Source organism: Pelecanus crispus, chromosome 6 (genome assembly GCF_030463565.1).
Source record: "Pelecanus crispus isolate bPelCri1 chromosome 6, bPelCri1.pri, whole genome shotgun sequence".
Taxonomy (NCBI): domain Eukaryota; kingdom Metazoa; phylum Chordata; class Aves; order Pelecaniformes; family Pelecanidae; genus Pelecanus; species Pelecanus crispus.
The window spans coordinates 50881665-50905694 of record NC_134648.1 but is presented as its reverse complement, the minus strand read 5'-3'; the positions used below and the strand labels follow the sequence as shown (position 1 = coordinate 50905694).

General features: G+C 42.5%; 1 protein-coding gene across 1 annotated transcript in view; it reads left to right on the top strand.

Moving 5' to 3' along the window:
- Positions 1-24030, top strand: part of STON2 (stonin 2) — a 60326-nt gene extending 36296 nt beyond the window's left edge. Inside the window, exons 4-6 of the mRNA XM_075713413.1 lie at positions 13782-15617; positions 21838-22040; positions 23825-24030. Of these exons, the coding sequence (XP_075569528.1) occupies positions 13782-15617; positions 21838-22040; positions 23825-23908 (2123 nt within the window). The 3' untranslated portion in view covers positions 23909-24030. The remainder of the gene's footprint in view (positions 1-13781; positions 15618-21837; positions 22041-23824) is intronic.

The following is a 24030-nucleotide window of genomic DNA, read 5'->3' as shown; positions in this document are numbered from 1 at the left end:
AGTAATGTTTCCTATCACATTGTCCATCTTTCTCCCCCCCCCAATCTTGTCCTGTACCCTGAAGACCTGCTAGGTCCCGTCCACATTTCAAGAATGCAGAAGTTTACTTCCACTTAGCTTTCTGTGGTGTATTTTGTACAGGGATTGCCCTGACACTATCAGAGCCCCATCCCATCCGGCCCCTGTACCCTGCCTAATTCCTAGTAACTGCTACCCCAGGACAGAAATTTTCAGGATTCCTTGTTCATCACCTTTAAAGCTGGCAGCTTATTCTCTTGTGTATATGCGTGTCTGTGTATACACACATATAGCATGGGGCTCACTGAGACGGCTGACATTTGTGGTCTCTTTTCTACTTCTCCACAGGACTGTTTTAATGTTCTCCACTCTTTGTCTCTAGCTCACAAAGAAAAAGGGATGACTTGGCAAAGCCACTAGCTGAATTCCTCCCCCTCTGCACTGCCATCAAAAGAATGGGGCGCATCATTTGGGGAAGAAAGAGGACACACAGCTAAGACTAGGCGATGATGGGGGAAGCTAGAACTTAACAGCAAGAAAAGAAATTAGCATGGCTGAGAAGTTATGCAGGACTAGCATAAGGGAATTTGGGCCCTGTATTCCCTGTGTTTTGCCCCCAGGCAGAATCGTAGCTTGGAGGGAAGATGCCTGCTAGAGATGGGAAGATGGGAAGTTACAATTTCTGCAGAGAGGAAGGAAGCATGGGTTTCCTCTTCACTTCTCAACACAGCACTCTGATAACATCATGAGTTGGGTCTCTTTTGGTCAAACTCTCATATTTAACAGTGAGTCCCATGTCTTTCTGTTCACTGTAATCACAGCAGCATGGCTGAAGGGAGAGAGGAAGAAATGGCTTGGTGGATCATTTCTGTTTGGCTGCTTCTGTGGAGTGACCCTGAATAATCCCGTGTACCGTGGTGGCTCCATACACACACATACAAAAAGGAAAAACGAAACTCCAAATTACATAAAAAAGATAACAGCCCAGTCTTCAGTTCTATTGATTTCCTGCAATTGTGCATAGCTGCACAACAGCTGGGCTTTTACGGTGGGAGCCTGCACTGGAGGAAAAGGCTACTCTAAGGGAGTCCCAGACCTGGAACAGATGAGTGTGGAAAGGGGGGAACAGCCTCATCAATCAGAGCAGTACGTCGTAAAACAAGCCATTCCCTCATAACAGGCTCGCAGGCTGGTCGGCAGCTGCCTTGAGGTTGGAGATGAGGTGCTGATAGCACCATGGGATGATAACAAGATTCAGACTGGGTCAGAGGGCCCTATAGCAGGAGCAGTTAACTAAAATGTAGTTAGATAAACATGCTGACAAGTTTTCTGTCTTCTGCCATCCTTGGGAGTCCTTTCATTGTGTGCATACAAAGGGTGAGCTGGGTCAGCTCTGTTATTTTCCGAAGTTGGCTAAAGCATGGTTGTGCTAGTCAGACTGGCAGGGCAGGCGTCCTCTGCTGATACAGCTGTGCTGTTAGAAACGCTCTCCAAGACAGCCCTCGTAACATTATTGTAGTTTTCCTGGAAGGGCAAAAACTGAGAACAGTCTTTAAGTGTCACCATAAAGGAGCCTAAAGTTAAGTTACCATCAGTGGAAATATTTCTTCTTACTATGTCTTGTCTCCCTAAACAATCTTGCTCAGCATATACCCAAACCACATCTTTAAAGGCATCAAGAGGTGAGAAACAGCGGCGCAGCACCCTGACTTAACCCTGCAAGTGCTTTAGCAAGAGCATAATACGGATTTTGAAGACAAAGTTTATGTTCATTTCCAGAACAAAGTGGTGCTTATCTGACTGTAACAAGCATGTTTCAGTATCTATTGCAGCAAGAGTCTGCTTTCCAAAGTCTCGGTAACTGTTTGGAAACGCCAGGGTTTTTCTCAGTATTTTCACTCAATGCTAAGCTTTTCTTGTTTGGGATCTCTGAGCAACCCCACATTTTGTCATCCCAATTTCTACCTGAGCAAATATTTAGGTCTTTCAGGGGCACAGTTTAAAAGAGCGGGTGTAAGTAGTCCTCATGCGCTAACAGTCACAGGGTGAGGAGCAACCCCATGCTCACCTTACACTCCTGGAAAAACTCCCCAATGTCTTTTCATTTTATAAATGTTCTCCAGCCCACCTTACCACTTGATCTCAGCACCTCAGGTGTTTCTTTGTCCCAGTCCTTGCTGCCTACCTGAAGCAAAATCAGGCATGAAAGACACTGTTTTTTTAACAAAATAATAGTGATATTTTCTGTATTTCGTTTTTGCATAAGATAACATGTCTGCCAGATCATAATTTTTAGTGTTCCAACATTGTGCAAGGCAGATGCATTAAAAATAACTGTATATGATAGTTTCCATTGACAGCTGGTGAGAGATGTTCTTTCTATCCATCATCAGTTTTCCCCCCGATTGATATCAGATCAGTCTTGGCAGAGGGAGCCATGCCATGCACACCAGTATTTGTCATACTTAGATCTTAGGAGGGAGTATTGCTGACTCGCACTAGAGGCCTTTTTGGCCTGCCTCCAGTATTTTTGGTGGAATCCTTCGTGCTTGTAAATAACGTGGACAGTGCTCTGTTTCTCAGCATATGGGAGGAACAAACAGTAAGAAGCAAATTCCCAGCATTTCTCCTTGCAGTTCGCAGCCAGTCCTGTACTTAAGCATCCAGTCTTAGCTGTTTACTGCAGCTCCTCCACCTTTCTATTTGTTCTCGTCCAGACAGACCTACTTGCAAGCAGCCAGTACACAAGGAAGTTCCTTGGCACACGAGTTAAGTTTTGCTCAGCCAAGGGCCACAGCTTCTACTATCTCCAATTATTTTTACTCCCTACAGGAGCTCCCTTGCTCATTCCATTTATCCTGCATGGTCCCTAGAAAGCACACGAGCTTTCACATGACTTATAATAGCCTATTCATCAAACACACTTGTCAAAAGCCATTAACACGTTCCATTACATCAGTATTTTGCTTTGCTACAGAGAGAAAACTTGTGGAACAGAGGGCATAAATTGCTAGCTGAAGGTCACTTAAGCAATCACATAGTTCAGATTAGCACCTAGGCCTTTTGCAGCCCATTCCTGTGTCATATCCTTTGCATCACGCTGCTTCTCAAGCACCTGTAATTATTTGTTGAGGGTGGGGGTGTTGCTTTGGTAGGTGCATTCTCAGCGGCATCTGCATGGATCAGGCATTACAGGTCGATCAGGCTATTCTTTCTGTTTTCTCACACTATTTCCAGTTAGTCTCCTTTAGTCCTTTGTGTTAAGTGTCAAAAATCCCTACAGCAATTAAAAAAAAAACAAAACAAACTTTACTTACACATGGCTTTGCTATAGCTCCTCTCACCTTTGCATTGAGCACCTCACTTGTTAAGTCATAAAACTTCACTGTAGCCTGGAGCTCCCACATGCTTTGAGTCAAGAAGGACTGGCCAAACTGGCTACCCTCACATAGTTACATGGTCTTCTCCGCACTTTAAACAGCAAATGTTTGCATGACAAGCTACAGGGGGAAAAATATTAGCATAAGCTTCAGGCAAAAGTGGAGCACTGTTAACTTCCATAATTTATAAGTATGTATCAGCTGTGTTGTCTATGGAACAGATCTGTCTTTACAGTTAATCAGGTAACTAAATTATTAAAATATGAAGTTGAAGTTTCCACAGAGCCTTACATTAGAAATTGGGAGATGAGTCTTTGGGTTTTTTGAAATAACAGCAGTGGCATAACTTGTAAATCATTTTGATATTGCTCAGGGTAAAGGTAATATAAATATGAGATTACCTCTTGCCTGGATAACCTGAGATATGCAGACAAATCTGGCAGACAGGATGTGAGCTGCTGACTTGATACGATATAAAACTTGATCCTGGGAAATGCCTTGGGTGCAGGAATGAGGAAGTTAAGTGCTACTATTTTTAAATGTTGTGGGGAGCCAGAAGTGTTGGGCAATAGTGTGTTTTGAAGATGTAAAATAATAAATGTCTGGTTTTTCTCCTCTGTCCCCCATCACTTTTTTCTTTGCAGTACAGGGGTTTAAATATTTTTCTATCAGTATAAATTTTAATTTATATTTTTATGTCAGTCATCAAGCAAAACGCATTCCTTCTCTCCCTGATACACCTTGTGCTGCCTCCTCCTAAATGATGTGCAGATATGGGCATCGGTGTTTATTTTTGTAAGCAGTAATTGAGCACTGGTACGGGCTTATTTGACATCCCTGTGCACTGACTTGTCTTTTTTTGCTACAGAATCAGCACAAGGCTGAGCAGATAGTTGGGGTGATGTTGGCTTCACTCACGCAGGAACCGCCCACCTAGGAATCAGAGATCAGCCAATTATTTTCCACCAACTACCGGGTTGTCATCAGCTAGTGTTACCATTTGTGGTCACTACGAGTACAGTTTCTGAATTGATGAGCCGGCAATAGCGAACCCAGACCGTTTCAGACATCTAACGCACGTGATGGTCTCCTGCCTTCAGTTTCCCTGTGGCTATGGCTATTTCTCACATTTATTCAACAGAGCCAGACACCCATGCTTATGCAATACTGCAGCTGCCTTTTGGACGCATAACTTGATGCATGAGGCCATAGTGTGTTGCTTTGTAGTCAACGGTTATGCTGCTTAATGGGACTCCAAACTCTGAGAGGATCCACTAGCTGGCACATTTCCACCTGCAGTCTGGCTCTGCAAATGTCAGGCTTCTTCCACATGGTACTATCTCAAGCACTAAAGACAAAACTTAACAGGTCTGCAAACCTCTGTATTTTGCCACCAGTCCATTACGTATTGCTTGTAAAATTATGACATAATGAAGTAGCGTATTGTCTGTGTATCAGAGATTTATGTAACTGCTCTTTGCAAAAGAGAGCTTGTTCAATGCATGCTAGTATCAGCTCCTCCAAGATGGAGTGGGATTGTCTTTCCATTTGTAGGATTGGCTGTAGATTTATTCTGCTTGCCAAATATCATGAACTTCCTGAAACATCCTGGGCTAGCAGGAGCATTTCTTTTTCCTTATTTCTCTCAGAATATTTCTTCTCGCGCTCCGTGGTCTCGTCTTGGTGGCAGTTGAAGGATATGCTCTGTGTACTGCTGATTAAAATCAGAGAGAGGCAGACCTCTGTGAGTGGAAGCAAAGTCCAAAGTACATTCAGAGGCAAACTGACTTCGTTTATCTTAGCCAATGTAATTTGAAAGGAACTGCTTTTGAAAAATGTCATGCGCATGTCTTCCATTGTTCCTGTTTGTTCCTTGTTCTGCTTCTGGATAAAAGATAAAGCAGAGGGATTAGTTCTTCTCCAGAGAACCTGTCACTGTCTTATCGATCCCTTTGCTGGAACAGGTTCAGCTTTGGACTTTGCAGCTCTGCTGTGTCCCCTCACAGACAGGCTTTGTCTAGCCTAGCCAAACTGGGAGCGTAAATACTCCACTGGTAGTAATAATGACTAATGCTGGGGTGTAGTCCTAGTCTTGGTAACCTCTAGACTGAGCACACCTTGCTGAGAGCAAAGTTAGATGACATAGTGGTAAAAATATGTCAGTTGTATCTATGCCATGTCTTCAGGCATGGAAAAGAAGTTGCTTTGTAATGAATCATGTAGGTATGCTTAGTTGCTAAGACGTTTACTTTGTGAGTATATTATGTTGTTCAGAATTAAGTTCTAAGGAAAAACAAGCAGGTTTTAATGCTTTCTCCACCACTTATGTGAGATCCGTTCACAACTTGGCTCAGATGATTCGTAATTACAAAACAATAGTATTATGTCACATATATATTGTGAATTCTTTGAACAGGCCTAGTCTTGTCTAAATCTTGTAAAAATCTTGAAGACTTCCTCTAATTGTATCAGTCTTAATGTACCACCTTCTGGCCAGCTAATGGAAGCACATGAACTGATCTTCAGGAAAGACACATGCTTTCTAGATCTGTGACTCTCAAATGGGTTTAAATCAAAAAGCCTTCTTTTCTGTGATAGTTTTGGGATCCATTCACTACCATTGTTTAACACGTAAGAGAACTCCACTTCTTGCAAGTATGTTACAAGAACAAAACATATTTACTTCAATTTCTTTTTAAAGTAGCCTTCTATACTGAAAAAAAAATCAAAGAAAGCTGGATTTAAATGATAAATAATGCTTTTTCTTAGAGTATCTAATGTCTTCTAGCTATAGCTAGGAGAGTTTTATTCCCTTTTAAAGTTTCTTATTGCCTCTAACTTACTGCCACGTAATTCCTACCTGATGCGAACATCTAACAGTTTTGTCAAGACACTAACAAGTGCAAGTCCATGACTTGCACGAACTATGTCTAATTTGGAATGTGCTGTTTAAATAATAAATTGGTATTAATTGGAGACCCAGGCATATAGGCACTTATATTTCAAAGCTATATCTGTCTTTGCTGCAGTGTTTTGGTGATTTCTGGATGGGTTGGTTGGTTGTTCTTGACTGTGATTCTGTCTGAGTATTAGTACACTAACTTCTAAGTGTTTACAGACTAAAACCTAAACAGTATATTTGGAAAGCACCTTTTCTGAATATGGGCATCTGCTGTAGGAATCTAATTCACCAGTTTTGTGGACGAGGTGTGTTACAGATGCTTGGTTTTGTTTTAGACTAGCCAGTTCCATTCTGATTGCCTAACCTACTACACAGTACAGACTGCAGAACACGTAAGAAACTTTTACAAAACTATAGTTATAGCTGAGAGCAGATGGCATAGCTGAGATCTGCACACGGAAAAGAGTTAACTGTACATAGATTATGAGTTGCTGAAATACTGTTTCAGTTATTCCACACCACATGAATTTTTTTTCCATAAGCCAGAGTTTTAACTACTCAATAAATCTAACACAGTACAAATATTGAGTATTTTTAAATTAAATCATGCAGGAAAGTTCTAAAGATGTTCTCCTCCCTCTCCAAGCACCAAAAGGCAATGTGAAGGAGACACAAGGCAAATAATTCAGGGCAATGAAGCACGGGGAGCACCAGTGCCTGAAATTTAGTAGTCCTACCTTCTCATAAATATATATGTTCGTGGAGCTATAGAATGATAAGAAAATGTCAAAACATCAACAAACAAAGTCTACAAAAACTTCTAGGGTCTTTTAAGGTAGTACATGGAGGACAGTCCTGAAAAGGACAGTTTTCTTGCAGTAGGAGGGCTGCTGCAATCTAGCTGTGAGCGGCTGAGTCATATTTTGCTTGTATTTCATCTTCAGTTTAGTATCTGCATGATGGCTTCCATTTAAAATGAAATATAGCAGTTCTTATAAAGATTAGAGACTCGTGGGGATAAATTAATTGAACGGAGATGAAATTGATTGTGTTTTAAATAGAGCTGGAAGCTCTGTGATATAACGTCTTTGTAACTTCAGATGATTTAACTTCTTTTGACAATTAAACTTCTTTTGGGACCTGTGATGAATTTGCAATCGTTAACCAAGCAACAAGAATCATATTTAAGTAGTCATTAACCCACTGCTGGGAACAGACTATTTAGTACTTCAGATTAGAACTGCTGCAGATTTGGGATAAAACTACACTAGATTTAATCAGGCCACTGATTTACATGGCTTAAATTTAGATACAAAAGTTCAAAAGGCTGTAGTGATAGAGTATGACAGACTACGGTGAACTCAAAAGTTATCAAAGGGTGAATCCATTCAACATGATCTGAGAAGCCTGTCAGGTGGGAGGAGGAGAAGGAATAAGAAAGGGAACCAGAGATCAGGTCTGTGACTTCAGTCTTTCATCTTGCACCTTCTCCCGCTGGTTACTTAGTCTGTGATGATTTTGAAATGTCTCTCAGCTGTTCCATAAAGTATGAAGTTAAAATCATAACTTTTGTATTAACAGTTCAACATGCTGGAGAACGAGATTGCTGTTAAATTTTTGTATGCGGTGTGCTCAGCAGCGGGAGTAGAGGGCAACGACTCTGCGAGCAGTCATCTCTTCCACACGTCAGATCTTGCAGAGACACTAAAATCTGCAGGAATGCTTACAAATGTACCTTCCAGCCTGTCAGGTGTTGGTGCTTAAGGGGTTTGGGTCTTTCCAGCCCATAATCCTCTTGCACGGAGGCAAGGTAATTGCCTCTTCTTCTGTCTCCAAAGTCTGTTCTGAAGCTCATGGGAAGAAAGTGTCCTGCAAGCTGGGAGAGGACATTTCTAGGTATTCCCTTAATGTTGCCATACACTGATTGATAGCATAGGTACCCAGGAAGCATGTGGAGGTAGTAACTGTTATCCTCACAGGGATATCCTCTGCAAAATAAGCAGGCAGTAACTTCCCATAGACAAGAAGCTTTCTGTGCTTTGAGTTGGAGATTCTTGCAACTGATTTCCATGGCGCTTTTCTACTGTAGCTTTGTTTAGCTAGAGAAATTTACACTGATGTCTGCGGCAGTAACACATTTGACCTTCCACCATTAACAGAGCTGTGATAAACAGGAAAGCTTACAACAACAGGCCTGGCTTCGTGGCTTGTACCAAACCTGAAACTCTTTGCAAGTGCATAGATAAAACAGAAATATTCATTGAATCAGTTTATAGGTTTATATCCAACTCTGTGACGTTTACACACTTAGACTGTATTCTGTGAGAGTCCTAGAAATGTGCTGGATACTGTAGTACAGAAGAACAATCACTGTTCCACATGTAACACTCTTATAGTCAAAAATTACAAAAAGTGGGAAGAGAACCAGAAGCTGTGAGAGGGAAAGCAATGAGGCGTTTTCATCAGAGCCACATAGCAGGTCAGTGGCCACGCTGGAAATAGGAGTCTGGTTGTATCACTTCAGAGCAATACCCATGCGCTTTAAACTATGCTATCTGCCTTGGGAGGGTCAGAAACCTCTTTCTTCACAGAAGGAGTAGTCAAGCATTGGAACAGGCTGCCCAGAGAGGTAGTGAAGTCACCATCCCTGGAGGTGTTCAAAAAACGGGTAGATGTGGCACTTCGGGACATGGTTTAGTGGGCATGGTGGTGTTGGGTTGATGGTTGGACTGATGATCTTAGAGATTCTTTCCAACCGTAATGATTCCTGGTTTTTACTTTCATTATAAATAATCCAGCCACCAAGCCAGGAAACATGAAATTATTACTCTACCCTTAATTGGTTTAGTAGTGGACTTGGTAGTGTTAGGTTAACGTTTGGACTGGATGATCTTAAAGGTCTCCTAAATGATTCTATGATTCTATGACGGACCACCAAAAAAAAAGCATACAGACACAGTTGTTGTGACTTGGATATGGGAAAGAAATGCAAGGAAATGACCAGATATGGATGTTAGAGAAAGTATGTGAAAGTATAACCTTTGTCATGGAGGGAGAACTACACAACAACCTAGTCCATGATTTCTCCCAGATTCTATCTGCGCCTTCTGCTTTTCTATCATCGATGAATACAGAGACATTACAGGTTTTGTAACTGGCGTCCTCTTGACCTGGCTGATCTATAAAGGCCAAGTCTGAAGTACTACCTGCCTGTACATCAATGTCTGGTGGACTTATGTAGATTACTTTCCCAGCAAGCGTCCTAGAATAGGTCCAGCTATGCCAACAGAAAACTTAGCAATGCTTACTTTGAGGGACTGGTGTTGGCTACATCAAGGAAGCGAGTACCCCACTGGAAGGTGTGACCATGTAAAGGGTATACGTGTACTACAGACTGAAGTGTAAAGTAGAGCTATCTGAATTAAATGTAAATTAATATATTCAGGTAACAGAAACAGTCACGCCATGAAGCTCTGAGCTAATTTCTGTCAAGAGGCAAAATAGACGAGTACTCAGAAATTTCAAAAATCTAGGCTTTTGCTCAGATCCATTTCTTAAAGTCATTATCAGCCTTTCTTTTTGAAAGGTGTGTAACACTCTCAGATCTTCCTGCTTCTGTGGCACAGTTTCGGTCATGAACAGTTTACAGTATCAATGTCCTTTAGCAGCTGGATGGCTGCCTTTCCCCCAGGCATAAGTAACGTGATATTACCTGGTGGTTTTGGCCAAAATCGTTTAAACGGAAAAATGAAAAGATGAAACAATAAAGAGAACCAAAGCCTTCTTTCGTTGTAGTGAGTCACAAGGCTGATCATAGTGAGATGTTCTACATCCATTATAACATAATACTGTTTACCAGTTTATCATACCAAAATTATTAACCCTTTTGCTACTGAACACTTGTACAGACAACAAAACATTAAGCCTGTGGATGGAAAAAAAAAATCCCCAACTTACAACGCAGGTTGGCATTTTATTGTTCACCGGGGACTTAAGCTTCCAAATTATTTAATGGCTTGCTAATGATATTCAGGAATGTATGTAGTAAGGTATGGCCAGTGCTGGTTGCAGGCACCACTTATGTGGGGGAATGAATGCAGAGTTGCATAGTTGTGTGGGCAGCCTGAGGCTGCTTGCCCCAGCGCTCACATGTTGCTGGTGTCACTGGCAAAGGAGACAGAGCTACTGTCCCCTTCACCTCCTTGGTTAATCTGCTCCTGTGTTTTATAGCTGGCTGGAGCAACCTGTCAGGTTGGAATCTGGCAAGGTCAGACAATTAAAAGATATTTTAATTTTGCAAAGTAAACACCTATCAAAGTAATTTGCTTAGGAAAGCAAAGTCGGTCGGTCAAGAAAGAAAAAACAGGCGCTTTGTTTTGATCACTTCTTCCTTTTTTCTAGTCTTTCTCAGTCAGGAATCAGTCTGGGTTGAAGACTGTCCGCACCCCACCAGCAAGCGATTGTCTTGATTTATTTTGTAGGAAGGAATTTTGAAAACAGTTGTGAAAGCAAGAAGTAAAATAATGAACTTAACATTCATCTAGGGAATCACTTTCTTAAGTGTTCTCTCCCAGACCTCCTGGGGTCCTGCCAAAGTGAAGGACATTCGCATTTTAGATATTATCATTCATGTTCAGGAACTCATCAAAAGTCAAGAAGGGGAAAATCTCAAGTCATTGTGTAAGCCATCCTCTAGCAATGTCATGATTCTTCACCATGCTGTATTTGCCTTTGCAGCAGAGGCCTATATTTCTCTTGGGATATACACACTACTTCATGTAGTTCTCAGGAACTTTCTTTGGATGCTTAGCTGCATTAGCATATTGTTATTTTTATCCTCCCTGCTATTAGTCATTCTCTTACACACAAAGCTAAAAACCTGTCTTTTCTAGAACCACCTCTGTATTCATCAAATATTTGTAAACCCAACCATATGGTTTTTCGGCAGCAGAAGAATGTACTTTTGATTTTAGTTTGGGAAAGAAAGATTATTTCACTTCCCAGATTTTACACTTCCACATATCAAATCAAATAAAAGTTTACTGATTTTTCTAGAAAATAAAATTACACAAATGCTTACATTTATAAAGCCATCCTTTCTTAATGTTTCTTCTCTATTTCTAGGCATCTGGATCAAATAAGCAATTTCTCTTATAAAACTTGTTCAGTTTAGAAAGAAATTTTGTCAGGTGATTTCTGTGTGTTTTTCACACAGACTCTCAAGGAGGTCTTCTCACCCGCCTCCCTCAAACTTACCCAAAGTGTTACTACTTTATTCATGGAATCACATTTGGTTTCTGCAATCAAAAGCTAAGACACAGGAAAAGGGAAAATTCTAATTGCAGATGGTGAAGAGGTGGTACACTCTTAAGAAACCCTGATCTTATCAACGCAGGACTTTTAGAAGTCCTAAAAGAAATGGGGAATATTTTGCCAGAAATACTATAAAAACAGAGACTCTTACCACATCTTTCCATCACCTTTGCTTTGCTTCAGAGGATTACATGCTTGCTAAACAAAGTACTGGAAAGGCATGAGACAACATAGAAGGTATTGGTGCGGACCTGAGGATCAGAACAGCATCCAATAATTCTTGTTGGGTTTTTTATTACTTTCTCACTTAGGGTGTGGTCGTGGATGATAATCGGTTGGCTTGTTGGGTTTTTTCCCCCACAAATCTATTTATAGTCTTGTGGCAAAACTTAACAGATAAAGGACCCACCACTGTACCTAGTGGTGCAACCAGTAGCAGGGACTACAGAGAGGCATTGTGCAAAGCTGGGAGTGAAAGGGCAGAGTAGAGAAAAAAATCTGAGAAATTGAGATAGTGCCATTTATTTTCAAATACACTTTGAAATCCACGGATAGTGTGTAAAAGCTATCTGTTCTTGGTTTCGCTTTGTTATTTTTGTGGCCTGAAAAATAAATTGGTATCATTCTGCTTCATATATAATTCTGAATTATAATCACCCTTAGAACTTGCACAGTGTGTTTTGTCCTTAGATCAAAAACTTCCATACAGCTGGGCTGAGGGGCCCAGAAAATCAAGTTACCCAAGACATTATAATGAGCTAATGGCAGGACTTTGGCTAACATGAATATTCCCTATTTCATATTCTAAATGGTAACTGGAATAAAAATTCAAATTGTCTGTTATGATTGAGGCAGAATGGAAATCAAGCTTATCTTTTTGGGGAACTGGTAGCAATTTAAATAATGACTTAAATAGTTTGTTGTTGTTGTTAATATTGTAAAATATGCTTACATCACAGGTGTACAGCCATACCAAAGTGCTACATTTTATACTCACTTTTCTGCTTGTACTGAAGAACAGTGACTTGTGTAAAACATGGGATCTGTAGATTTATCAGAAACAAAAGGCACAAATGCTAGCACTGCTGTATCATATATAGAACAAACCCATGGTGCAGTGCAGAGTATAATTTCATGCTGGCTGCTCATTTTGAGGAGCACTCTGATTCATTAGCCCAGTGGGAAGACAATGGGAAGAAAACCCTTTAATTTCTGAACTCTGAGAATTTATGCTCATTTTGGAAAACACCTTATTAACACTGCTGCTGTCTCCTCCAGATAGAGCTGGGATTGAAATAGCACAGTATGATGCAGGCTTCTGGGAAGCATCTTGGCAGAGCCTGAGACTAGGAAAATAGGAGTCCAAGGTGCCATGTCCTGACAGAGGAAGAGGACAGCTTCCACCGTACAAGTCAAAAATATGTTTTCCCTTATCCTAACGTACATCCATAGATCACAGCTTCTCCAAGAGATTTTTCAGAGACATCCAAGGGCTGGCAGACTCTTTTCCACTGGGTAATCCAAAGAGCTCTTCCCTGAACACATCCTGGGCAAAACAGCCACCTAGGCACCTTTTATGAAGCCTTTGCCATATCCCCATGTGCTTTTGTGGTAAAAGCAAATGTGCAGACAAGTATGTGGGGATGGAGTGGAGGAGTTCTCTTCCTCTTCATTCCCTCTCCCCACTGGATTCTTCTGTAGAGCAAAGGTTATGGGGACAGAAAGGAAAAAATGAGAACAATGGAGAGAGGGAACAAAACAGGCAAATGACAGAAGATAAGTGGAGAGAAGAAATGCAGCCTGAAAGTTTAGAGAGGGAAGCTTTAAAAAATCACTACAACATGTGACTAAGTTTCTTTTTTAGGTCATTATGTTTGAATGAGATCAATACAATCATTGCTGTAATTCCTTTTGTATTTCTTCCTGCATTCCTTTTCTGTGTTAAACTGTCCATTTAAAACTGGCTGAATCTATTTCTTCATTAATTCTTGCCAGACTCTTCAGCATTTTAGGCAAGTCTTTTGATTATCTTTCTTGCCCAGCATATGAATAGGCCTTTCTTGAGCATGCAAACTATTGTGCGGACTGTGTTTTTCTTTTAGTGGAGAGAACTAGGTAACTTCAGAATAATTAGCTGAAATTTCCTCCCCTCCCCTCTTTTTTTAAAGACAATTCCTCATCTCTCCAGGAAGATGAAGAGGTAGATATGGAGGCTGTCAACTGGCAGCTGAACAACACCTCCATGAATGGGCATTCATCTACCCCAACCACCGTTCGCTTTCCCAGCTGGGTGACTTTTGATGACAATGAAGTCAGTTTTTCACCGCAGAACCTTTCTCCCTTGAAAACAGACACCCCACCTGCAGAAACACAGACTCCAGATGTTAACTTTAACCTCACTACATCCCTTAAGAAAAGAGAACGTCCTAAAAGCACATTGGGTGACCTCTCCAAAATTCAAAAACTAGATCTATCCTCCTTGACCAAGTTGCCTTCTGTTGAAACACCACCATGGAGTGCTACTAATCCCTTCCTGGATGAATCTCTGCGAGATGTCCAACCCTCACCCATCAATCCATTCAGCTCATTCTTCGAGGAGCGAGACAGGCGTTCCAAAAGTTCTTCTGTCTCCAGTGCTCCAGGCAAAAGCCCAAGAGACTCTCTCATTATTCTCCATCAAGAGCCTGATACCATCAGTTTCCATGAGGCAAACAAAAGTGTAACCCACACAGATGCTGTAGAGCAGCTCAAGCAACTCCAGATTGGAGACCCAGATCGTGTGAGCAGCCCTACCTTGCCTGATGATGACCCCATGATGCCATATGATCTGGATGCAGCCTTATTTAACCTGGCACCTGCTCAGCCAAAGGATGGATGGCCAATGATGCTCAGGATCCCAGAGAAGAAGAATATTATGTCATCCAGGCACTGGGGACCAATATACGTGAAGCTGACTGACAGTGGATGTATACAGCTTTTTTATGAGAAAGGACTGGAGAAGCCTTTCCGGGAATTCAAACTTGAAATCAATCATGAGATTTCAGAGCGCAAACTCCAGAACTATGATGAGAATGGAAGGATACATAGTGTGCGGTTGGACCGCACAACATATAAGGAGAAAAAGAAGTACCAGCCTAAGCCAGCCATTGCTCACACAGCAGAGAGAGAGCAAATTATCAAGCTTGGGACTACAGATTATGAAGACTTCCTTAGCTTCATCAGTGCTGTGCAAGACACACTGATGAACTTGCCAGCCTCATCAACAGATCTGAGCACAGTGGGACTAAACTATCAAGAAGAAGAAATCACGGTTGATGTCAAGGATGAGTTTCATGGCATCTTGGCCAAAGGAGATGGTGTGATTCTCCAGCACAGTGTGCTGACCCATATCTATGTTCTCAGCTTCCTTTCTGGCCTGGCAGAATGTAGACTGGGCCTTAATGATATCCTGATCAAAGGGAATGAAATAGTTGCAAGGCAGGATATTATGCCCACTACTACCACTAAGTGGATTAAATTATACAGCTGTCGGTTCCATTCATGTGTGGATGAGGATATGTTTAATAACTCCCGTATTATCCTGTTCAACCCCTTGGATGCCTGTCGGTTTGAACTGATGCGATTCAGAACTGTCTTTGCTGAGAAAACTTTGCCTTTTACTCTGAGGACAGCTGCCAGCATCAATGGTGCTGAGGTGGAGGTGCAGAGCTGGCTGATGATGTCCAGTGGGTTCTCGTCCAACCGTGACCCTTTAACTCAGGTCCCTTGTGAAAATGTGATGATCCGCTACCCAGTGCCAAACGAGTGGGTGAAGAACTTCCGCAGGGAGAGTGTCCTGGGGGAGAAATCTCTGAAAGCCAAGGTGAACAAGGGGGCCACTTTTGGATCAAGCAGTCTGTCTGGTTCTGAGCCAGTAATGAGAGTAACTTTGGGAACTGCCAAATATGAGCATGCCTTTAATTCCATCGTATGGAGGATAAACCGACTGCCTGACAAAAACTCAGGTGAGTGGTGCATACCATCTCTGCAGGAGTAAACTAAAAGGAGTTATGTATTTTAGAAGATAGAGAATACTGGGTTTACGTGGTGAGGGATAAATCATCCTCTGTAGTATGCCAAAGGACATCAGTTAGTTGCATGAAGCATTTATCTGACCCTTCATTGCAGTAGTTTTATGTATCCTACAAACATTGCTAATGATAAAAACAGGTTTAGGTTTTCCGGATCCAAAAATATGTGTTCTGTCTCTGCTTTTATGAGTACATTATGGGACTTAGGCATCAAACATCTCTGTGTGCTTAGCACTGTTATTGGAAGCAGGGCTTTTTCAGGTAGCTTGCAAAGGCAAAATACTATGCTGTGGAGCTCAATGACAGGACCAGCTAAATTGCTGTAGTTCCAGCATATGTTATTTCTTTTCCGTGCAGTGGCAAGCATACTGGGCCAGTGCTATATATTTCAATGCATATAGTACAATTAATGCCTACAAAGTGTCTGGAATGGGGATTGTAAGAGGACGGAAGATACTGTGCAACCATTAAAAAGAAAAATTTCCAAACACCAGTTTGTGGCTATGTTTCTGTAATCAGTGCAGACAGGTAAATACGGCTTAAACCTGAAGAGAGAATACCAACATAAAACCCACAAGTCTTTGTATTTCTAGTAACATGTTCATAATTAAACATTCAAATAATATGAGCAAGCTACTGTTCCCTTTGGCCATCGCTGCTAGTCATTCCACTTCCTGCCTTTCATCCATGGTGTGCAATAAAGCTAGACAACTTGGGTTTATTTTTATTTGTAGTGAATTTTACTTCTTGATTTCTCTGATCTAGACTAGCTTTTTACAAATGAGATGCACTTTTTAGTATTAATAATAATATAATAATAATTAATAATATTAATAATGCTGTAGTAATGCAGCTGGTGACTAGGTGGGTTTCCGCATTTGGTGTTTCCTGAAAGTTCAACATTGTACCAGATTTGACACTTTCTAAGGACATGTGTTTTTCCTGAGTTTGAGCTATAGTGTCAGCAAAACACTGATCTAAGTCTTCTAATCTCTTGGATCACATTTCAGCCCAAGGACAACAGCTTACACCATAGGTTACAAATTTGGAGGGATATCACTGACAAAAGTGAAGGCTCCATGTTTTCTGTAGTGCGGGGCATAAGAAAAGAGAGCTTGGGCACTCAAGAGAAATAACGCAATGAAAAATTAACTTCAGGCAGTTTATGAGCAGTAACATGCTTGTGAGGAAAATCTCACTATGCCATCTGCATGAGCTCTGGGGAAAAGATGCTGTGAAATTGGGCCTTCAGGGGCATCTTCTCTCCAAAGATCTCTACATACTGGATAGACATTACAGCTGGGAAACAAAAGCCCCCAAACTTTAATACAATCACAGAACATGCCAGTAGCAAACACGGAGAAGAGGCAGAACTCCTGGCTCTGCTGCCTCCTGTGAAGTGATGCTTCCTTACCCATCACAACTTCAAGGCAGATGTTGATCTGTGTCTCCTGTTTCCTTGATCTCATCTCTCCCAACATGAGGCTTTATGATATATACCCTGTGTCAGGGGGAAATGCATCACAGACTTGGCACTGCTCTTGGAGCCCTGCCACAGAGCATCTATCCATCAGTGTCACCGTGCAGAATGCAGGGCAGTTAGTATTTGTTTACATCCTGAGAGGAAGAGAGTGTCCTCACTCCTCCGGTCAGGTCAGATGTAATTTCAGGGAAAGGAAGGGCCTTGCAAGTACTGTCTTGGCCAGGACTCATGAGATATGTGAGAGAGAGGGAATCCCAAAGTGATGACAGGGCAGGCCAAGTGTAGTTCAAATCTGACCTTGCTTCTCAAGGACTGTTTACATTTCTTGGCAGTACTTGTCCCTTGGCTTTCCTTAGTCAAAGTACGTGGCAGACAAAGAGGGATATAAATGGTACTCAAAAGCATTGATTCCCACTCCTTAGATTTGCCTGATGGACCACATACACTTCTAACCATGTGATACTGATGTGTGGTCTACTCCTAACCTACTCCTAACCTTGTGCATGCTTGGCTGTATCCAGCCCTACCCGCAAGTCACCTATTTGCAGAAGTCCCTATAAATGATGCAGTTCTCAAGCACTAAGTATAAAAACGTTCCCCTGACTCACACTTCATGCTCTCTTACTGTGGCACCTGCAACTGACCCCTAACAGCACTCTGGGTCCTCTGTAAGTGTCTGGTCTGCTAATGAACTGCTCTGGTGCCTGGGACTCCAGAGCAGGAGAGAGGTGGTGGCATCACACTGCGGCTGGTGAGAAATGCTGCAGGTAGCCGCAGTCTCCAGCTCCACCCTGCCTCCAGAGGCCACACAACCTGTGCACACGATGTGGGGCATACGCACTGCATGACTGCCTCCAGCACACATGCCCATCTGCCAGCCTCATGCGCCTGTCAAAGAAGTACATACGTAGGCACAGACTTACTATGGGACCCTTTGTTCATCCAAGTTGTGCGCTCTGACACATCAGTCCCTTGCAAACGCGATCCCAGGAACTCCAGAGGTCTCCAGGTAGCCACTTGGATCTCTTGTGCTTCACTCCATTCCCTGAATGCAGACTGGTGCAGGCTCTGTGTAGACGTGAGGCACCCTGATGGCCAGTACCACAGGGGGAGGAGAGCCGGTCCCCCCCAGAGCTCACTGCTTGCATTCAGGCTGTAGTATCCTAGCACCCAAATTGTTAAGAATTATTTCAGCAGCTTTGCTGTCTTATCCAAATGTTTTCTCTTTGTGGTTTCTAATGGGACGGGGCCCTTTGCACTCTCACTACAGGAACTTGTTATCAGCACTGTCTGTATTATTTTGTAGCCAAAGCATCTGCTTATGACTGGACATTGAAAAGCATATGACAAATGAAGGACTGTGCGTACTCTGACTATGATTTGACCTAAGAAAAAACTATGGACTGGATTCTACTGAGCACATTGCTGAAATCCTTTCCAAAATAGCTTGTTAAATTTTATTGCCCTTCTCATATTCACAATTAGTATCAGGCAGTTGATAAAGAAAGCCTCTTTACGGGCTCTGCAGAGCTTCAGTTGCAGCTGGCTGGGCTCCACGTGTTTGGGTTTTTTTTAAACCCCCAGCAGAATATTAGGAAAACATCCACCCAGTCTTCGATCGTGGGAAAACGCTCTTCCAGCGAAGCAGGGATGTAGCCTCTATGCAGAGCCTTAGATATGGATATTTGAACTTTGGTCTACTTTGGCTGTGGATCCCAGGCATGCTGCCTGCTATACTTTCTGAAGTAAATTAAATCCTTTAATCCAAACATGTTGGGACATCAGAGTCATTTGGAACAGATTCCCTCCGATCACAGTAACCCTGCATATGTATGAATTATATTATCAGATCCTTGATTGTAAGAATGAAATGTTAGTAGCTCAAGGAAGCAAGAGATGCAAAACAAAAGCAGTCTGTTGATTTCCTCCTGATTTTACTGAACAGTGTACCTGTCCGTTAGAGAAAGAGCTGTGAATGAACCTGTTGAACAAAGAAAGTCTATAGAAGTTGTGCCTTGTGTGCTTCACACTCAGGACACTAATGAACACTGATGTGCTTGGTATTTTTCCTATAGCTTTGGTGGAGGAGTTGCTTTCTTAATCAGTTCATCTGGTTGCCTACCATGCTGAGCTGGTTTAAATTAATAACTTCCCTTTTTTTTCTTGGAGTGTTGTGTGTGGTCTTTTCTGTTAGTGGGTACTCCTACAAGAAGAAATCAAATTATTGAAAAATCGCTTTGCTACTGGCATCGCATTAATTCTTTTTTGCCTTTTTCCCCTTTATTTCCCCTCCCCCGTTTTTTTTTGAGCCTGTGAATATCCACCAACATTCAGGTGTGTTGGAAGAGTGGTTGCTGGTTCCATGTGTCCAGGAGTTTAAAAGCTCAGATCTCCAAAGCACCTGTCACGCAGTGTGCTGAAGCCCAGTTAAACACTTCCCAGTGTTACCTACACATGCGTCCAATCCCCAAAGCAACTGAGCGCATGCCAGCTCAGGAGTGTAGCAGTGCAAGCTGAACATTTTGTAGCTGTGGATGTGGCTTGCGCCAGAGCATAGAGCCACCTCTCCTGGGGTGCTGTGGGCCTCCACTGCAACCCAGGCAGTCTGAAGGAAGGAGCAACCCATGGTAAATGAGAGGAGAGGAAAAGCATAACAAAGCAGACGAGCAGGAAGGATTACAATGAGGAGTCGGCTGAGACTGGTACAGGGTGAGGAAAGAGAGATGAACCGATGGGGAGCCTGAGACTGGGAGTTTGTTGCCAGTACTGAGTGCTGAACACAGAATTTTTCAGCCAGGAATGACTCATTTTTGGGCATCTTCATACTGCAGTGCCAGAGAGCAGTGATTCCATGGTATGTGCAGCGGCACTCGAGTGTCCCATGGCAGAGGCTGAAGTGCACTGCTGCCACGGGTGTGCCCACCACAGCCAAGCTCAAGAACTGGGCAGAAGCAAAAGCCCTGTGGTGCTGGAGGGCACAGTGTTCTGCATGAGAGCACATGGGGCTGCTGCTAGCCCATGGACCTCTTGAAGGTCTGCTGTGCACGACTGCTTTTTATCCACAAGAAGTGTGCTCCAGCTATGAAAAGCTGAGAAGCACTGTCAGAGAGAGGTCCCATCTCGCTCTAGAACCAAGGCAGTTCTGCTTGGGATAGTTAATTCTGATGAAAAGCCGGTGATGTATTTTAATGCTTGAAAACTTGAGCTTTTATATCTGCTTGATAGAGCACCCACTCATTCATAACTTGGCTCCAGCTGTGGTGCTGCATATCTCTGTGGTCTCTGCTGAACTGCATAGCCTCTCGCTGGATTTGCTGCACAGACATAAGTTCATAAACCTTACAGTTGTGAGGAAACTGGCTAGACTGTTTGGAACTATGAGGCTGACTCTAGATGAAATTTTTACCCAGACTTACATGGGGTTGAATTTTTTTTCCAGCTCTAGTTCAGAGGTTAAATGTGATGTTGCAATGCCTAAGCCCTCTAAAGACTGCTCAATTTCATCCTGTTGGGTCAAGTAATATCTCAAAATCCCACATCTTGCTTTTCGAGCTTCAGCTCAACAAGGCTGACTTTTGGGCTAAGCTCTGGATGAGGAGCTGACTTCCTTTTCAAGGCCCAGGCTTGCAAGTCCTTCACAGGCAGTGTTCTCCTACTCTTCCCAGGGCTTTCCCCACCCAGTTCTTTTTACTCTGCCTTCCTTGTCTCTGTCCTGTACACCTTGCTGAGCTGTATGGAGAAGAACTTTCCCAATGAGCAAGTAGTCAGAAATCCTAAAGCCTGTATCAGTGGCAGACAAGGATTCTGTTCATTTACTTATACATTACTTTCATTTACACATAGTTAGATAATCGGATCCCTTCAATCAGAAAGCCCAAGGTGGCTTTGAAGGCTCTCATCCTCATTTTGCAGACAGAGAAACTAAGGCACAGACCTTAAATTACTTGCTCAAGAGCTTAGGGAGTTAGCAGCAGTCAGAAATAAAACAAGCCTAGCTCGACTCGGAGTCCATACTTTGATTTTTAAACATCACTGCTGTCCAGCAAAACAAAGGGGAAAAAAAAAAATAACAAAGGTTATAATTTACAGATGACAGAGCTAAACGTGATTACTTCCTCACCTTGCCATCTTTAAAGACTAGCCACGTTGTCATGGATTAGAATAAACAGTTATTTCAAAGCTGTGCACAAATTTGCTTTTTGAAACCAGAAAGATTATTTAACCTTACCCAGTATTTTTGGGTTTTTTTTCTGAAAATGGGGATAACAATTTCAAATAAATGTGAAATATCTGTCAAATCCCACCTTTACTTACTATCAATACATGACATTTCAGAAAGACGTGCCACAATATACTTAGCATGTTACATACACTGGGGGAATCACAAGAGGGGAAATACCTTTACCCTATGGTGCTTGATTTGCATCTTGTATTTCCACCCACTAAAAGCAAACTAGAGTGATCGGCAGTCCTTTTTGCTGTTTATTTTGTTTAATTCATCTGGAAACTCCAATGGTATTGAAGCAGGTAAGATACTGTCACTTGCTACAAAGTAGCTTACCTAGGCTGATTCTGGGATTCTTGCAGTATTGTGATGTTGCTTTCTCCTAGATGTTGTCTTTTTTGATCCATCCAACACAACTTTCATATCTGTTTGCTCTGTTTTTCCAGCTTCTGGCCATCCTCACTGCTTCTTCTGTCACCTAGAGCTTGGCTCTGACCGGGAAGTGCCTTCCAGTTTTGTCCGCTATGTAGATGTGGAATTTGACATGCCCACCACTTCTGCATCCAAAGCCACTGTTCGGTCCATCTCTGTTGAGGACAAGACCGATGTGAGGAAGTGGGTCAACTATTCAGCACACTACAGTTACAAGGTAAAATTCAGCATGTGGCAATCACCATGGTTACTTTGCGTACTACATTGTCTTGAAAAGTGTGGGCAGACAAATAAAATACCATGGGCAGATGAGGCGGGAGTTTGGCACGTGCCAGGCTCTGTGCAGTAGCTACCCATGTGCAGCCTATTGATTCACGGCAAACAAGCAGTGGATTATCCCTCAGCGAAGATGGAATGAACTTGCTTGCAGTTGCTTTGTGGAAGAGCATACACACAGCCAGCTACTGGGGATTAGCTGATACGGTAGGAGTGTGAACAGGGAGTTTTTGCCGCTCTTCATAGCAGCTACAGGGGGAGTGCTACAGCAGACAAAAGGATCGCATTATTTCTGTGCTTAAATATTTCTTCTTCCTGCCTGCCCTAAGGAGAGGAGCAGATGGGAAAATGCAGTGTGTATATACCTGCCAAGAATCTCAGTATGCCAAAATTCGCTTGTTAGCTGATCACTCAGCAGAGAAATTGGCATCCTACCTGCCTTCTTTAGGGTAGCAGAGCAATGTAGTAGAGCAGTGATGAGAGATACTGAAAAGATTCTCACGGCAAATATTTTTAATGGTAATTGTAATTACATTTGTAGGAGTCTCTTAAATTCCCTGGAGATGGTATTTGATCTTCCTAAGTATCCCTTTTAAGAATTAAACATTGGATTATCCCTGAGTTTTCGGAGGTGCTGAAATTTAGAACACAAACATAGATGTGCATTTTGTAAATCACAGAATCACAGAATGCTTTGGGTTGGAAGGGACCTTTAGAGGTCATCTAGCCCAACCCCCCTGCAGTGAGCAGGGACAGCTTTAACCAGATCAGGTTGCTCACAGCCCCGTCCAACCTGACCTTGAATGTTTCTAGGGATGGGGCCTCCACTACCTGGGCAACCCGTTCCAGTGCTTCACCGCCCTCATTGTAAAAAATTTCTTCCTTATATCTAGTCTAAATCTATCCTCCTTTAGTTTACCATTACTCCTTGTCCTGTCACAACAGGCCTTGCTAAAAAGATTGTCCCCATCCTTCCTATAGGCCCCCTTTAGGTACTGAAAGGCCGCAATAAGGTCTCCCCGCAGCCTTCCCTTCTCCAGGCTGAACAACCCCAACTCTCTCAGCCTGGCCTCATAGGAGAGGTGCTCCAGCCCTTGGATCATTTTTGTGGCCCTCCTCTGGACCCGCTCCAACAGGTCCATGTCCTTCTCATGCTGAGGGCCCCAGAGCTGGACGCAGTGCTCCAGGTGGGGTCTCACCAGAGCAGAGTAGAGGGGCAGAATCACCTCCCTTGACCTGCTGGCCACGCTTCTTTTGATGCAGCCGAGGATACGGTTGGCTTTCTGGGCTGTGAGTGCACACTGCTGGCTCATGTCCAGCTTTTAAATTAATCTCTTTGCTTTATACATCATTTTTTGCAGTTTAAAATTGAGGCTGGTCTTCTGTCACTTAGGAAGCCACTTATCCTCTGCAGATTTGGTTCTGGGTTTGGATTCAGAGTATAGCTGGGGACAGTAGTGAATATAAAATCTTGTGAGACCGATTCTCTGCATGACATTGTCTCTTCTGGAAATTATGTCATGACAGTGTTCAATTATAAAACTTTGGATTAGCTGAAAACACTTAGAGTAAATCAAATCCAGCTTTCCCTCCTCAGCCTATTTCTCTTCACAACCCTCTCAGTTTACCGAGAGTTTCTTCACCTGAGCAGGATGCTAATCACCACTAAGGAAGATTTTTTTTCCTTTCTCATTACAAATATTCTCCCTCTTTTTTCTCTGCCAGGTTGAAATAGAGCAGAAAAAAAGCTTGAATGAGGATCTGAAGGGAGAAGATACTGCAAATGTCAATGAATGTGCTACGCAGTGACGGAAGATCAAGTCTACAAGCCCCAAGAGGGGTGGTCAAATTAACAGACCTGGAAGAAAGGACTTGCAGGGTTTTGGTATTTTTCTTTAAAGAAGTATGGAGTACTACTTTAAAATAATGCT